This window comes from Erigeron canadensis, chromosome 3 (assembly GCF_010389155.1).
Source record: "Erigeron canadensis isolate Cc75 chromosome 3, C_canadensis_v1, whole genome shotgun sequence".
NCBI lineage: Eukaryota > Viridiplantae > Streptophyta > Magnoliopsida > Asterales > Asteraceae > Erigeron > Erigeron canadensis.
The window spans coordinates 39,026,080-39,044,236 of NC_057763.1; the positions used below are offsets into that span (position 1 = coordinate 39,026,080).

The 18,157-nt window shown below is 32.7% G+C and overlaps 1 protein-coding gene across 1 annotated transcript; it reads left to right on the forward strand.

Annotated features, from left to right (window-relative positions):
* Nucleotides 1-5,765: 5,765 nt before the first annotated feature.
* LOC122593990 (putative E3 ubiquitin-protein ligase RF298) lies at nt 5,766-9,986 on the forward strand. Its single transcript, XM_043766461.1, has 4 exons — nt 5,766-5,963; nt 6,260-6,302; nt 7,629-9,124; nt 9,220-9,986. The coding sequence occupies exons 3-4, from the start codon at nt 7,655-7,657 to the stop codon at nt 9,709-9,711; spliced, it is 1,962 nt and encodes a 653-aa protein (XP_043622396.1). The 5' UTR covers nt 5,766-5,963; nt 6,260-6,302; nt 7,629-7,654; the 3' UTR covers nt 9,712-9,986.
* Nucleotides 9,987-18,157: the final 8,171 nt, after the last annotated feature.

Below are 18,157 nucleotides of genomic sequence, written 5' to 3' on the forward strand. Positions count from 1 at the left end.
TATCAATTCAACTTTAAAATGTTAAATTTTAAAATATTTAGTATTATTAGTAAAAACATACTTAAGAAAAAATAATCTCCATTACAATTAAAACCAAACTTAAAATAATAAGTTAACTAAAGCCTATGCTATATTATTGATAACCCCATTATCTTTTCAATAAGCATAAAAACTTTTTTTTTTTTTCATATATGTCTACTAAAGCATCTCCAATGGTGTAAAATGAAAATCTTATTTTGCGGAAAAAAGTCTTAACTTTGGCCAAAAGCTTTTTCTTATATGTATAGAAATTTAATTAAAAAAAGTCCTTTAAACAAGATTTTTCATTAGAGTGACAACTTTTTAACAGGTTAAAGTTAATGGAATAATGAGTTAAAGTTTTTAATGACTTAATGTCGTTGTGGATGTTCTAACTATAAATGCTTAAACACATAACAAACATATTGAAAAACAAAATAGATGCAAATACAACCAGGGGCGGAGTCAGGATTCTAGATTAAGGGGGGTTGGAAAACTATAATACATATCGTAAATAAAAACGATTCAAAAATGGGTCGTACGTGATACGTGGGACTAAAGCCCCGATCATTATTTGAAAAAACATACTTTACCATATGAATGTAGTAATTTCATATTTAGACAATGAAATGGAAGGGGAAAAAAACGTAATATGTGGAAGTAAAGCCTCGATTCAAAAAAATTACTTACAATTTTCTCATGTTATTACATTGAATATATGAAAAAAATATACTTTATCAAACAATTAATGATGTCAAAGGGAAGTCTCGTTTTCTGTTGCCATTTACTACTCTCATTTTAGTCGTGTATGAATTATATTGGCAGGGGCTAATTGATTATTTTGTTTCAAATATAAGATTATACATTATCATGTATCAAACAAATTGGGTTTCATGGAGGGGGCTTGGCACCCGCCAGTCACCCCCCTCCCTCCGTCACTTAATGCAATCATTAATGACCAGACGGGTTCAATTTTCGCTTCATAAAATGGTATTGGGCCAGGTTTGAACCATTGTTTACAACCATGTTCAATGAATTTTACCGATCTGGGTCCATAAGTATAGGCAGCGACTCCTCTTTCATCACGTTGATTCCTAAGGTTAAGGATCCGGATTCTTTGGACGAGTTTCGTCCTATCACGCTGGTAGGTGTTATCAACAAAACCATCTCGAAAGTTCTTGCTAACAGGTTAAGGAAGGTGCTGGGATCGGTAATCTCGATCAACCAAACAGCTTTCTTGGGTGACATGTACATAATGGACGGGCCTTTAATTATAAATGAATTAATATCTGCTATAAAGAAAAGGAAGGACAAGGCGTTCCTATTCAAGCTGGATTTCGCAAAAGCCTATGACAATGTCAACTGGGAGTTTTTGAAGTCGATCATGGAACTTATAGGATTTCCAGTAAAGTGGTGTTTGTGGATTCAGGGGATTCTTTCTTCTGCAAGATCGTCTGTCTTGGTGAACGGCTCCCCTATAGGATTTCCAGTAAAGTGGTGTTTGTGGATTCAGGGGATTCTTTCTTCTGCAAGATCGTCTGTCTTGGTGAACGGCTCCCCTACCTTTGAATTTCAGTGCCATAAAGGCATGAGACAGGGGGACCCCATCTCACCTTTTCTTTTCCTAATCGTCATGGAGGCTTTATCGGTTATGATCAACCGAGCTTCTAGAACTGGAACTGTCAGGGGTATAAGGTTGGCTGAAACGGGCCCATCGATTTCCCATCTCTTATATGCGGATGATTGTGTTCTACTCGGAGATTGGTCGACAGTTAATGTTAAAAATATGGCTCGTATTTTACGTGTTTTTAACATATGTTCAGGATTGAGGATCCACTGGGGTAAATCCAATTTATTTGGCGTCGGAGTTTCCAACGAAGAGATTAAGGCGATGGCGGAAGCAGTCAATTGTACACCAGGTGAGTTTCCATTCAAACACTTGGGACTATGGGTAGGGGCTAACATGAATAAAATTTCAAGCTGGAATTTCCTTTTTGACATCTTTGAAGCGAGGCTGTCTAGATGGAAAGCCTCGTGTCTTTCTATTGGGGGCAGGGTCACCTTGATTAAGTCGGTCTTAGAAAGCCTTCCTACATACTACTTTTCTTTATATAAAGTTCCGACATGGGTTATCAACGGACTTGAGAAGATTATTAGACGATTCTTATGGGGAGGGTCAGAAGGAAACAATAAAATTCATTGGGTGACATGGGATAGAGTAACGTCTCCGGTTAAATCCGGAGGGTTGGGTCTGTCAAGATTAAAAGACTCAAACTTAGCTCTTTTGACTAAGTGGCTGTGGAGATTTAAGAATGAGACTTCAAGTCTATGGAAGGAAGTAATCATGGCTATCCATGATAAAAAGAAAAGCTCGGGGTTCCTTCCTGTTGATAAGCAGTCCTCTGGTATTTGGAAGTCTATTGTGAAGGCTATCGATTCTATCAAAGTTAATGACAGAGGTATCTACCAGGTGCTGAAAGGTGTATGTGGTAATGGACTAGACATACGGTTTTGGCTCGATATTTGGGTTGACGAAGTGGCTCTGAAAGATAAGTTCCCCAGACTCTTTAGTCTCGAGATAGATAAAAAGTGCAAGGTTCGAGATCGTATTGGCTGCTCAGTGGACAGTAACTATATGTGGAACTGGTCTCATGCACCGGTTTCTAATGAGGAAATTGAGGAATGGAATGATATGTGTGCTACATTAGACGGGATAAATATATCGAACATGGCTGATAGATGGTGTTGGAGAGGCGGCTCCAACAATGAATTTACAGTTAAAGGAGTCAAAGAGTTCATTGGAAGTGCATACGATACGAGCAACAGATATGTTTTAGTGTGGGCACCCTGGATCCCGAAGAAGGTGAATATCTTCATGTGGCGTCTAACTATGGACATGATTCCTACGGCTGAGGCTCTCCAGATTCAAAATTGCTTTGTGGATAACAGTGATTGTGTACTCTGTGAAGATGGGCTCGAGACTTCAGAGCACTTATTCTGTTCATGTAGTGTGGCATCGGTAGTATGGTACAAGATCAGTTTATGGTGTAAAGCACAACCATTCTTTATGTTTTCCATTAAGGATTTGGTAGAAATCCATGACTTTGTGGGTTTGGGCAAAAAGGAAAGGAAGGCGCTCAAAGGAATCGTGATGATAGCATGTTGGTGCATTTGGATAGCTAGAAATGGAAAGAGATTCACCAATAAGGGCATTTGTGTGGAATCCATTTTCCATGACATTAGATCGTTGGGGTATCTTTGGTATAGAAATCGCAAAAGGAATGTAGCCATTAGTTGGCAAGAGTGGTGTCATTTCAAGCTGATGTAATGGCTGTATATGTATACTTGTTTAGGCCTCAACGTTTTATCGAGGTATTGTGAATAGTAGTAATAAAAGTTACCTTTTAAAAAAAAATGAAATTTATATGTTTACAAATTATTATTAGAGTTACACATCATCAATTTTATATTTGATGAGTTTGTTGATGAATCATTTTGAATACTAATAAGTCAAAACACACTTTAACTTAATACATACTAACATAACATAAAAAATGTTGTTTACAATATATTAAATTAAATCACACAATGACACAAGTAGAATATATATCTATAATAATAATAATGTTATATATGAGAAAGATAATAGTTGCATCAACATACACGATTAACTAATATATATATATATATACTAGGTTTTTGACCCGCGCGATGCGCGAACTGTATAAAAAACTATATAATACACTTTATATATGAAGAAACGATAGCGAACATATTTCATTAGAATTACGTGATGTGAACTATATAAATAGTTTAGTAACATATAAATATATGGTTGAACAGAAATGGATTTAACCAAAAGTTTGACAAAATATGAACTTAAAGAGATAGAATGACTTAAGCTATTAAGCTATACTTTAAATTATCATTAAGAATTTAGTAATATGTTTTTCTTCTAGTAATTATAGTAATTTGCCTTTTGTTGTCACTAAATGATCTACATCTAGAACATGTATCATGTAGTCGTCTTGTTACAACAGAACTCAAAGACATACAATTTGATCCTTAATGTAGAGTGACAATTCCACTACATTTCTCTACAAAAAAGTTAAAAGTCACATGAAAAATTACAATTGGCTGGATATATAATTCAAAGAGGATAATTTGACTATGCCTTATGTGTTGAATGTTCTTCTTAACATCCAAAAAGTAAAACAGTTATATTCATTTGAAGGTGTTGCTGCGATTTTTATAAATGGATTATCAACACCATGGTGGTTTTAATTTTTGTTTAATCTAATTGACTAATCCAGAAAAGGTAGAATGTGCCGTCCCAAAAGAGAAAGAAAAAGAAAATTAGATTTCTACAATATATTTATTTATTAATTAATATATATAAGTTCATTTTTTTTCTAAATATATAGTTTATTTTTGAAAAAATTATGGAGTTGATACATAGGATAAAATCCTATGTGGCATTTTTTCAATATAATTTTAGATTGTAAGAGGGCTTTAAAAAGCTTGGTTAACCACTTTTTTATAAGAGTTATATATATATATATATACTTTATCTATACTATACTATCTAATATCTAATACTTCTAATACTATATTATAAAGGAGATCCCTTTTTTGAAATTCTCAAAAATGAACTGAAGTACCTATATTGTCCCTCTTTTTTATTCACTAATTTAAACATCTCTACCAAATATACCTATAATACTCTTAAATCTCAACTATTAATTTTTCTCTCTCTTCTCAAATCTCAATCACTCATTTTTTCTCTCTCATCCATAAATCATTTTATTCCTCTAATTTATTCAAGATCTTTTATCTCAAAAACCGTATATCGATAAACTATAAAAATTGTATGGGTGTTCTTAAAATTTCGTGCTCTTTCATTAGAGATGTCATTCGATATACATTCGACGAATTTTCAAATTCGAGGGCGTACGGCTAAGACATTTGGCTATCACACTCTATGCCTTATCACCTCCTATTACCTACCACCCCACCATCTCACCACTGCAACGCACGAACACTATCTCTCGTATTATAAAGTAGATTCCCTCTGTCTAACATTTTAAGTTTCAACATTTACTTCTTCAAAATGTCCCTTCTATCAATTATATATTATCAAACACATTTTCTCTCTCCTCATATCTCAACCAATCATCTTTTTTTCTCTCTCCTGCATAAATTATTTATTCCTCCAATTCCTTCAAAATCTTTTATCTCACAAACCGTACATCGATAAATTATAAAAATTATAGGGGTGTTCTTAAAATTTAATGCTCTTTCATTAGAGATATCATTCGATATACTTTCGATGAATTTTTAAATCCAATAACGGAACCCGTATGGTTAAGGCTTTTGGCTATCACACTTTATGACCTATCACCCCACCGTCTCATCGTCGTGACGCGCGAGTACTTACACTCGTAACATATAAAATAAAATGTTAATGCTTCAAATGTCGTCACACAATTTATACTTTTTATATGTTGATTTAGAACAAATTGAAAAGAAAACTGTTATTATTCTTGTAATTTTATAATAACAATAAATTAGCTTGCCGATAAAATATTTATTGGGTGAAATTTTTTTAACAAAAACACAATGAATAAAATAAAAAAATAATAATAAAAAAAAATGGAAAGGAAAAAAGAAAAAGTTTGTCCATTTTGTCACTTAAATTATATCTTAAACCCTGGTGAATTGGGTCTCCCCCTTCCCACATAGTCCCCTATAAATTGCTCCAAAACCCTCCCTTCTCATTTTCAGCACAACACCGACCAACCCTTCTTCACATACATACTTGTCCTTTGCTGACCATTTTACTTTCTCGATTCTTTGAAACAATTCTTCTTGGTTTTTAACTTAATTCATGTTTTAAACTTTTATTACACATCAAAACAACAAGATTAAAGCTAATAGTTTGGTGGGTATGTTGCTTCCTTCTTTTCTTAAATTTCTTAGATTTTTATATTTTTTATTTTCCTATTGTTAGTTTTTAATGGGAATCTTGGGCTTTCTTAAATTGATTTTATAAGCCAGTATGATTATAGTTTTATGTTATTTTATGTTAATGTCAATGACAACATTGTTACCCCTACTTTCGGATGGAGAGAGTTTTATGTTCTTAAGTGTTTGTTGAAATTACTGAAAGAATGAAACTTTTTTTTCTTTCTTTATTTTATCTTAATGTGATTAATTTGTGTGTTTTTCAATTGTGTTTCAGGGTTTTTTTCAATTGGGATTATCTTATAAAAAGCTGATTAAAGGTAATTCTGTTATTTTAGTGAATATTTTCTGTCATTTTGTGAAGTAATGTGTATTATGTGAATGTATACATGTTTTTGCTTTGATCATAAGATGATGTCATGACTGTTTCAGTTGTTTTTATTTTGAGGCTAATTGACTAATGATAAAAGTTACTTATTCAATAGTTTAGTTGGGAAACATACTACTTTTTGGTCTCGGGTCCATTTCAAGTTGGCTCCGTTTACAATTCTCGGCTAATTTTTTTTCCCCTTTCTTTCAAATGATGGTGATGAAATGTCTATCGTAATATGATGTTGATGTGGCCTTATCTTCTTGAAAAATTTACAATGTATGGACACAAATGTAAATTGTGTCATTTTATGGCGTCTTGAGTGATTTATATTGAACCTCGTTTCTCATACTTGTTAACTAGGCACGTGCCGAATCAGCAATATACGAGTACATTGAAACATAGCATATCTTAAAGTGTGATATAAGTTTAATCACAGTCATCTCAAAAGAAAGTTGCCCATAATTTGTAATGAGACCCAACCTTTAGTGGACCCTTGGGTAAAAAGTTAGTACGTTCATCCAATCGGGTCAATTGAGAAGTAGGTTGTTATTTTAGGCAAATAACCTTCCATTTTGTTTTTCCAATAGAAAGTTTACATTTTAGAATCGATTTATGACCGTTAACGGGTGGCTGAGTTGGTGAAGAGTGGGAAATAATGAACTTCAGTCTCCAACAGAGTTGCCCTGGGTTCGATTTCCACTAGTTTCAGTTTCTGGTGACATGCTCTTAAAGAAAAAGTTGGTTGCCAAGGATACAGACATACTTTTCGGATTGTCCTGTAGAGGCCATCAAGCTATATTTCGTCCAGTAAGATTATTAAACGATGGTTTTGACTTTTGAGTCATCAATAACTTTTACAATCATTATATTCAAAGCTAATGATTTTGTATATACATTTTACATCTATTAATTGATGCTGTGATTTTTAAAACCATACATTGTTCTATGAAAACACCTTGTAATTAACTCAAAGAGACCCAACACCATCTTTTAATGAACTTATTGGACAAAAATAGTTTACTTGCAATAAACCTTGGAAAATAGATGTATGAATAATGCTTAGTGAGTGTATGTATATCTTGTATAGGGCCCCTGCATTGTGTTTGCTCTTTTACTTCAGTTAGTTTGTTATTTACTTCTCCTTAATTTCGTATTTTATTGGGGCTTATAGAGGTGTATGGGATTATGGGAAGGAAAATCTTTTTATATGTGATAAAATGGAACTTGTAATGTGAATTTTCATCATCTATAACAAGAATATGTTGATGTGCAGAATCCCATAAAAAAACTATCGAGAGAATGAAGGCTAGTCTCGATATGCCAAAGGGGGATATGGAAGCACAGGCTTGTCATTCTGGTTGGGACAGTAAAACTGTAACCGAACTTGCAGAACTTCTATCAGATGTTTTACATACATGTTTTAATAATGCTATAAAACGGATAGTTGAAAGTGGGTACAGCAAGGAGGTTGCAGAGACCATGGTTTTAAGATGTGGTCCTTTTTATGGCATCAAGGACATGGTGTCATCTATAGTGGATCGGTGTTTGGACTGTTTAAAAAACACAGAATGTCACGATCCTACATTCTATATGTTTGATGATATAGATAGAATGGTGGAGTATATGATGTTAGAGATGGTGACTATACTTTTAGAAATTAAACCATCTTTGTCCGTCCACGAAGCAATGTGGACTTTGTTGATATGTGATTTAAATGTAATTGATGCAACTGATGCAGACTTAGACCTTCAGAAATTTTCGGTTGGAGGTCTTAAAGCCGTTCAAGAAGAGGGCACGTCTGCAAAAATCGAGCCTGAAGCCCCATCTGAATCTGAATTTCGAGACCAAGAGACCATAGCCTCGAGCGTTGGCCATCTAGCCTCCAGTTCTGGCAAAATAAATAAAGACAACTGTCAATGCTGTAAAAATTGCCCGCCAGGGCACAAAAGAGACGGCAGTCGACGGAAGCTGTTACAATTTGAAAAGCCTTACAAGGGACAGAGGTCAAAAAAAGCCCTAAAGGCAGAACTTGCTAGCTGGCGTGTTTTGACTACACGAAAACGTTCGACGTCTGGGCCGTCTTCTGTAAATATGATTGACTCATCTTTACCCTTGAAGGAAACCACTGAGACACCAAAGGTGACGCCGAAGTCTGAAACGGTCCCTCCGAATCATAAAACGGCTGAGTACTATTTGGCAGGAATCCCATATGATGAATTGAAGGGTGAGCACGTGCCACAAGATGACAAGGATAAAATGATACTGGCGGCAGTTGGTCAACTTCGATCGTTACAGAAAGATCTTAAAAGCTGGGACGATTGGGCGAATTTGAAGGTTATGCAGGTAGCCAAGAGGCTTAGCCAAGATCGACCCGAGCTTAATAAGTTGAAGTTTGAAAAGCAGGAAGCCGAAAGGTTAAAGAAAGATAAGCAGGCTATGGAAGAGAATACAATCAAGAAGTTAGCAGAAGTAACAGCTTCTTTGAATGCCACTAATTATAATACTGAGATGGCTAGTGCAGCTATTGTTAGGCTAGAGTCCGAAAAAGCAGTCCTTAAAGAGGAAAAGGAAAAAGCTGAAAACCGAAGCTCAAATGAAACTAAAAATTTGGAAGAAGCTCTGCGCAAAGAAAAGGAAGCTCTGAAGAAGTCTGAATCTTATGGAGCTGAAAATAACTTATTCGAGGAAGAACTCAAATCACTGAAACGGAAAGCGGGTCCAATGCAAGGGGACCTAGAAAAGGCCAAACGCCTTTTTAAAGATACAGAGGTATTTTTGTTTTTGTTTGATTAACAAGAGTGCTCACATTTTGATTAAAATAAAATTAAGATGTTTAAAAATTGCAATTAAACTCAATATTTCAGACTCGATTGGCAAACGAGCAAAGGGAGACTGCCAAATTTCTTCACCAAGCTGTATCTATAAGGAATGAAAGGAAACATCTTGACTCATTGGCCAAAGCAAAGAGAAAGATGGATGCACAAAAGGCAGAGAAAGACATAAAGAAATTTGAAAGTGACCTAAAGATGATTCAGTATGAGATTGCGGAATTTAAGTTGGAGGCGGAGACACAGAAAATTGCAGCAATGCGTAAGGGCATGAGCTGGCAGCCTTCTGAAGGGACTTCACTGCCAGAAGTTTCTACTGAGTCCACATATGCGAAAACGAGCCTACAGAAGGATCGCGAGTGTGTGATGTGTTTGACACATGAGATGACCATTGTGTTTGTTCCGTGTGGGCATCAGGTTCTCTGTGCTGAATGCAATGTGATCCATGAGAAGAAGGGCATGTTGGAGTGCCCGTCTTGCAGGACCCCTATTCAAAAGAGGATTGCTTCTCGTTTTGCCAAATGCTAATGAGCGCCTGGGGCAAAACAGCTAATTTTTGGTTGTTTCTTTCTTAAAGTTGATGTTGTTGCATTTGGGGAGTAACTAGTATATCCGGGTAGCCCATTTACTTACTGGGTTAAATGCATTTTTAGTGTTTCGGGTTAAAGAAATAGATAGAAGATTGATACTGGGGTATAGCAGTGGCCAACTTAGGGGCTCTTGAGATAGCAAACTAGAAAATGTAAATTCAGCTTTTTGATCATCTGGTAGAAGTTAATATATTGGCCCCAATAATTTGCTTATGTTTTGTCTCATTTTTTTTTTCCATGAAGAATAGTGTATGTGGTATACGTTTGTAGGAATCGTAATGGTTCACACAACCACACCAAAAGGGTTGCAAACCAAATCACACTTGTGGCAATCACACAGAAGACTGGATCTCACAATACCTCACACAATACTCTGTTATACCACATAATATCTCAAAAAAAAAAAAAAATCAACCATGCACACAAACCCAACGTGGATGTATCCACGATGACACCACCACTCAGCAACCTTGTTGTGGCCGTAGTGGTCCACATCAGTGGCTGGAGTGGTGTGAGCCTGTGAGGAACACAAACCAACCACTTTGGCCATTATAATCACTGATCCTTGTAGGAAGCCAGAACTGGCTAACTATATATGTACTTGGTTTGTATGGTTTGATGAAACATGTTCATGTATAGGTGAAAGCTCTGGCATAAGCGATAATTATAAATTTAAAGGTTTCTATGAGCTCTATTCACTTGCAAGCCTCCATACGCAAACACTCCACGATTTGGCACAAAGTCGGTTTCAATTCAAAAGCAATTTTCTGTGTTTTTGGTGTGTTTCAGACTCTTGATTATGTGCCCGGTCTTCCACCTTACTTTTAGTAGGTCCACGAGTTCTTTGGCGGTTGGCATCATGGGAATACACAAGTTGTGAACCTTATAGCACCTGCCTTGTGAACATTGAGAACAAAACAGATGGGCTCTGCAAGCTCCCATGCTCAACTGCACTAACAGGCACTCACATCCCCATATTTCTGAAACAAGCAAGTTAAGATCAAATTTGTCCTCATTTTCTTTCTCCAAATTTTATATAAACAACATCACATAGTTTAATAAAGTATATATCTTGGTATATATCTTTAGTAACATTATCAGAGGTCATGGGTTCGATCTTCATCCCATGCAAAGGTTGGAGGGCCTTTTCTACCATTTAGATAGAAACTGGAGGCAGCCTCTCTACTTAGGTAGAGGTAAGGTCTGCCTACATCTTAACCTCCCCCATACACCGTCGAGGTATTGGGGCTTACTTACTTTTTTTTTTAACATTATCAAACAAAATTTTTGTGGGTTTTTCAAGAAAGATGATTTTACATAAACCCACTAAAGATGGAAGATTGCAGCCCCCTTCCCGGGAATAAGCCGTCTCCGGTACGTGGAACCAGACATCATGACGGTTGACGGTAGTGGTAGCAAGTGGTGGCGAATGTCTGAATGTAGAAAACAAGGCTTTCCAACATAAAAGCTAGATATGACGTCCAAATGAATAAGTGGCTTATTATCATTTTGGCCTAATGAGTTCTAAACAAACATCACTGATTATATATACTTTACGGTTACGGGGTGTTTGGCTTAGGTTATTTTGGTTTATTTGCATTTAGCTTATCTTTGATAAGCCTCGTTTTCATGGCGTATACACTTTTGGACTTATAAGCTCATAATGACTTGTAATTGCTAAATAAGCTTACAAGTCCAACAATAAGCCACAAAAAATGGGCCTTATCTCCAACTCAAATAAGCAAATAAGTTTGAAAAATAAGCTAAGCCAAACACCTCTTAATTTTGCAGGTGAGTTGTATATTAAACTATGCATAAATTGTTTGTACAATGTGTTTTAACTTTTAACATATGTATTGTATGGTAAATTAATAACATGTTGTTTACCTAATGCATGAACTGAAAATTTTCAGACTAGATTAGCAAGTAAATGAGGAACGTGAAGTAACAAGATTTGTTGAACAAACTAAGTTTGTAAGAAATGAAAAAAATAAATAAAATAAAATAAAAAATCTTGGAGGTGTTGGGTAATGAAACGATGAGATAACTAGCAAAAGGCGGAAGAAATGCGATAGTGAATTAAAGTGGATTGTGAAAACCTGGTCCATTGGTCTATTTTTTCTATCACCCGAATTTGGGAATTTTGACTTCATAGGTGAAAGCTTGGTTGGCTAATCATTTTCAAATAGGCTTATTGTGAATGGAATTTCAAATAGGCTTATTTTTTCTATCTCCCGATATTTTAAACTTCGTTCATTGATTATCAATCGTATCATATGTTTTATCGGTTCATAATTGTAGGAATAGTGAAACCGAATGTTATTCTTGACTTTGAAAAGTCAAATTTGTCTTTTCAACTGATAAGGGGCCATACTACTAAACGCCTAGAATTGAGTTTATTATGAAAACAAAATACACCTACCTACTGATTGTGATTAATCAAACTTGAGTTATTTTTTTAGAGTCAAATTGGTAAAAATGAAGAATATTTATGACCGTAATACACCGTTTATATGTTTTATGAAAAGATGATGTCCAAGTAATTTAATTAGTTTAAGATTGGGTCACGTGCAGGGGAATGAGGGGATGCATTCTCTTATGAAATTTTACCTTCTAAAAGTTTTGTATCACACATGAACAAGTCGTGCATATATATTTAATTTTTCTCACATAGGGATACAAAAGATTAAAGATTATTAAACCTCTTACCAACCTATTTGCCACCTATACTTACAAAGCCGAATTTTAAATCTATCGGGGAACGAGTTACTTTAATTAATAAATCTAACTTTGATTCAAGATTATGAAATTCCTAGACATGTGGCGGAGTTATCTTTGATATGATAATTAAAAATATACATACCATCGTGTGAAACAATGATTGGACAACATAAATGTATAAAAATTCAATTCAATGACTCATTTAGTTTTTTACTATACGGAGAGGTGGCTCGACAGTACAATGAGACTAGGCGACCGCTTTAGGCCCCCAAAATTCTAAAGGCCTCAATTTTTTATATATTAGACTTAATGTTTGAATTTTGGACTAAATACCATTACATAATTTACATTACAGTGACACCTATTTGGTTTTTGCATCAACAAATACATCTTTTTTTATTACTAGTAAAGTAACAAAAATCTAGCTACTTTTTTTTTCCCATTTTTCTTTAAAATTTAATCTATATGGTAGTGAACTAGGCCCCCAAGATTAATCTCGTTTAAGGCCTCCGAAAACCTTAAGCCGCCACTGACTATACGAATAATCGAACGATATGTACGGCGACGATAGTTGTAGTGGCGGCGTGCTAATGACAGTGACAGGTAGAAGTGGGGACGATGACAAACAATATAGGTTATTAAGGTAAAAGTATAGCGTAATTATTTTAGAAATTAAGAAGTATATATTGTAAATTCATTTCATTAAGAGTATATTAAGTATTCAATAATCCTATAGATAATGTTAGTTATATTAATAAAGGCATTTACAATATTCTAAAGATACAATAATGGAATGAGAAAAAAAAAATGTTTATTTTATATAATAGGAAGATATTTACCCACAGTTACATAACAAAATTAGAATTTATAAAATGAAAAATAACAAAAGTTTTATCCATTTAGATTATTTATAGAATACAATATTTTTAACTCATGAATCTCTTGTTTAATTGAATATTCTCATAACTATTTTTGATAAGTTTTTAAAACTATAGAGATATTATTTGACTACCATATTACTTTATTTTTAATCTCTTATCAAGCATATTAATTATACTTACCATCTTTAATGTACAAGTAATCGAAATATTTATTTTTTTTTTTCGAACATTCAGTCGGTATACGACATCAGGGAAATCTCACCGTATAATGGTAAAGTCTTGCACGTATCCTGGGCAACGAGATGTTAACCATGAGCCGTTACAAGTATTTTGAGGAAAAAAACCCTATACTTGTCATCCATAAGGATCGAACTCAATACCTTAGGTAAAACCTGAAATGTCTTTGACCAGTTTGACTAGTCATCATTGACGAAATGTTTATCTTACCCTCAAACTAGTCAACCATCTTTAATATATATTATTAAAACATAATAAAACCAATCATTATAAATTGGAAAAGTATGGACCATTGATTGATTTCATCATCTTATTTTACACCAAATATATTACCTTGATGACATCATCATTAATAATAGATTAATTACACTTTTGGTCCATATAATCTATATAAATATTAAAACAGTATGAATCCTAACCTTTTAAGCCATCCTCCCCAAATCAAAGTTATGCTTAAATGTTGCCACATAAGATTTATCCTATGTGGCATCTTCATGTTTTTTTTAAATTATCAATCTTTTTTATAGAAAATATAGTATAAATTAGAATATAGAAACTATAAAATTGGATATATCGTATATGAAAAACAATATATTTATGAGATTGATCAACATTAATTTGGCAAGAATATTACAAAAATCCACAAATTCTTACATACCCTTTATTATTATTATTATTATTATTATTATTTATTTTTATTTTTATTTTTATTTTTATTATTATTATTATTTATTTTTATTTTTAATAAAATCGTCACTTTGTACGTACGATTACAAATTTTATATTACTAAATCCTTATATTTGTTAGAATTGTACGTACGATTACAAATTCATTTGTTATTGATTCCATTTGTATGTATGTAGGATGAATGGTAATATAATCTAATCACATTAGTAATTCTATAAAAAAGGTTTTTTTTAAGCTTTATTTTGTGTATGTATATAATTGCTATTTAACAAATAGTTAAACATTCATCAAGCTCTATGTAGTCAAAAGATTCAATCATCATGATGTGAAAAAAATATACTCTATATGAACTAATAGACGATAATAGATGTATCAAAATAGGTTGGTTCAGAGTCCAGACATCTTCACCTAATTCTTGATCATATACTCTGGGCACTCCAATAAATCGAATTCGCGTGTTTCAACTTTACATGTAGGTCTACACTACACTTCATTGTTTTGTTTTGTTGACCTAATTGTATGTTGCGGGTATTCGACCAACTATAACAATTCTTTAAAGTATAACCAAAGTCCTCAATGCCAAATTTCAAACTGAATTTAGGTTTATTTGTATGTTAAAACATTATGCATGGAGTTCACATTACACGATCGATCCAAGGATTAGAGATCACTATATTTTTCATGTTTCATAATATAGTTTATTATTATACTGCTTTAAAAAAACTCCGCACATCGTACGGGTAAAAGACCTAGTTTTATATAAATGTGTCTTAAAGTCATTTAATTTGATAAATTGTCTAATTGAATTTTACTTAATAACTTGTTAGCCACGTCTTTTATAATAATGGAACTCCGTATAATATTATAACTTACAAAGAAATAAAATCATTTATATAAATAATATATAAAAATGTGTATAAAGTTTTATATATTGTAATTTTATGTCATGTGAATGATAAAGTATTTGAGAAAATTTTTATTTAGAATAAGTAAATGAATTGAATATGATCTTTGAGTTTTGATAACATGCTATATTTTGTCATGATACCTCACACGTTATATTTTGTCGATGTATCGCGCAACTACCCATCTTGTTATAACTTACAGTGGAGGATCTTGGCATGTGCAATGTAGGACAGCGTACAGGGTCTCGACTTTAAAGCGGGCCCTCATTTTTTTAAGACAGACCCCCATTTTTAAAAAAAAATTCTTAATTTTATATTAATATAATATAAATATATGTTATAAAATTATTATTTTATATAAAACGGGTGGATTGTTTTCCTAATGCATGTATTGTATATAGAGTGTTGTTGACTATTCCGGTGACCGTTACAACTGCGGAAAGAAGTTTTTCAAAACTTAAGCTATTAAAGTAATACTTGCGGTCGACAACGTCACAAGAATGGTTGAATGAATTGGCAATGATAAGATTTGAGGATGATTTATTAGATAGTATTGATTGTAAAAGTTTGATCAATAATTTTGCTTAAAAAACGGCTCGAAAAGAGGCATTATTCAACCATGAATGAAATCAATAGTAAGTTCTAACTACCTTTATGATATGAACATTTCGTGTTTAAGGAATCTTATAAGCAATTAATATTTTTTTTACACTTATAGTAATTATCGTAAATATATATATATATATATATCTTTTTGTATATGGCCCCCCATATTTGAAATTCAATCTTGCACACGTACATTGAAATTCACTTGCCGGTCCTGATAACTTATAAGCACATTGATCTTCAGAATTTATATAATTGTTTGTTAGTGAATATTTGAATAAGATAAACATTAAGGGAGTGATATTCATACAATAAAATTTAACCATTTAAAATAAATGTACAAAATTTATTGTATAATGTATAATTGTATCATGTAAAAATTGATGTAGATAGTTAAAATTTGTTGTGACAATATTACTTCCTTAAGGGTATATTCTTGAGTTTTGTTTTGAAGGGAAAAGAAAAGATTGTGAAAGATTTTAAAAAAATTTGGGTTCTTGAGTTTTATTTAAGAGAAGAAGAGAAAAGAAAGGAAAGAATTTGGAAGGAAAATTCTATAGAATTTGTATAAGATATTTTCTTCCCATTTTTGGAAGGAAAGAAAATGCACTCATTCTCTTTCATTCATCTTTCTTCTCTTCTTTCCTCTTCCTTTACATATAAACTCGAGAACACATGCTAAGAATTAATCAAGAAAGAAGAAAAACAACGAGCAACTAGGTGTATGGTGGGGTCTATAAATTAAGGAGTAGGAATACCATTTTTTGGATCTAGTGTTTTGAGAAATCTGATTGGTTGGCGCATGGACCCTGCTTATCGCATCGGTATTAAATTCCTCGTCACAAATGAAAAATTTTACGAAAGAATAATTATTGTAAAGGAAAACATAACGAAGTGATATTTTTCTTTTTATAAGTATTAGACGTGTATGATATGTGTTAATTGCATAACGAAAGGGTCTTGTATTAAGCAGATCTTAAATAGTCTTTCCCACAATACTACCTCCTTAAATGGAAAATACTGTTGAGGAAAACCTACCAAGGCTCGAACTCGAGACCTTGAAGTAAACTCCTTGGGGCCCCGCATAACAGGTTTAGTAAAACACCCCTGACTACTAGGATTTATCCCAGTGGTTAATGAAGTGATATTTCTATCAGAACTCTTTATAACATAAATAAGTATTTTGTACATGTTAAAAAAAAAAGTTTTTTCTATTAGTTTGTATGGTGTATTAGTTTGTATAGGTTTTTCCCATAAGTCTTGGGTTCGACTCTTAAGAGTGACAAGTCTATGGGTTTTTTCCCAGAATCACCTGTAACAACTTATAGTCTACATCTCGTAGTTTAAGGTTTTACCATTATACGGTAAGGTGTTCCCTAATGTTAAATACCGACTAACTGTTAAAAAAAATATTATGTCATAAACACATTAATATCTGTGGTGTCTACTTCCCATAGTGATAAATTTTCTTAATAAATATCTCAAATTATCTTCATAGTGTCATTGTCATAATTACATGATAAATGTAACTTACCATTCTCTTTTAATTTTATTATTATTTGATTTAAACAAGATTATTAAGTTAACATATATAATTTCTTGTATATATAACAAGAATTAAATTAAAATAAATAAATATGTTATTGTCTATTAAATAATGATAAAAATGATGCACGAAAATTCATAAAAAACACAACATATATATTGATGTACACAAATTTTCATTATATGCAATAAGTTTCTGTTAAAAAATTATAATTTTATTTGTTTTATTTGTGATATTTTATAATTTGAAGCATAACCTAATTAATAAATCATTTTGGACCGTATATATTATTGTATTGAAATAATATATCTTTTTAAAAGTTATTTTAATAGTTCTTAATAATTTGATTATACTAACATTTTAGCTACACAATGTGCAGTGATGGTGGTAATGACGGTGACTTGTGGTAGTGAGGGTGCCCAGTGATATAGCCACATAGCTCGGTGTAAATATAATTGATGTTAGTAAAGATAAATTTAAAGTATTTTATCATGTAGACATGTTTTATTCTGAAGTAACACATCAACTAGTAACTAAATTCTGTTACGAATTTTTGAACCTTAATATATTACCATGTTTATTAAATATGAATAAAAATTTTACTCGTAATAAATTGATAAATAAAAAAAAGTAAAACTTAACAAAAATACATTTTTAATTAAGGTTAACAGGAATTAAATTATTCAAACAAGTAATTAAAAACATATGATTATGTTATAAAAAAATAAAATTCGATAACAGCTGAACTATTTACATAAAAAATTGTAGAGAATGCAAAAAAATAATTTGTATAAAAAAGT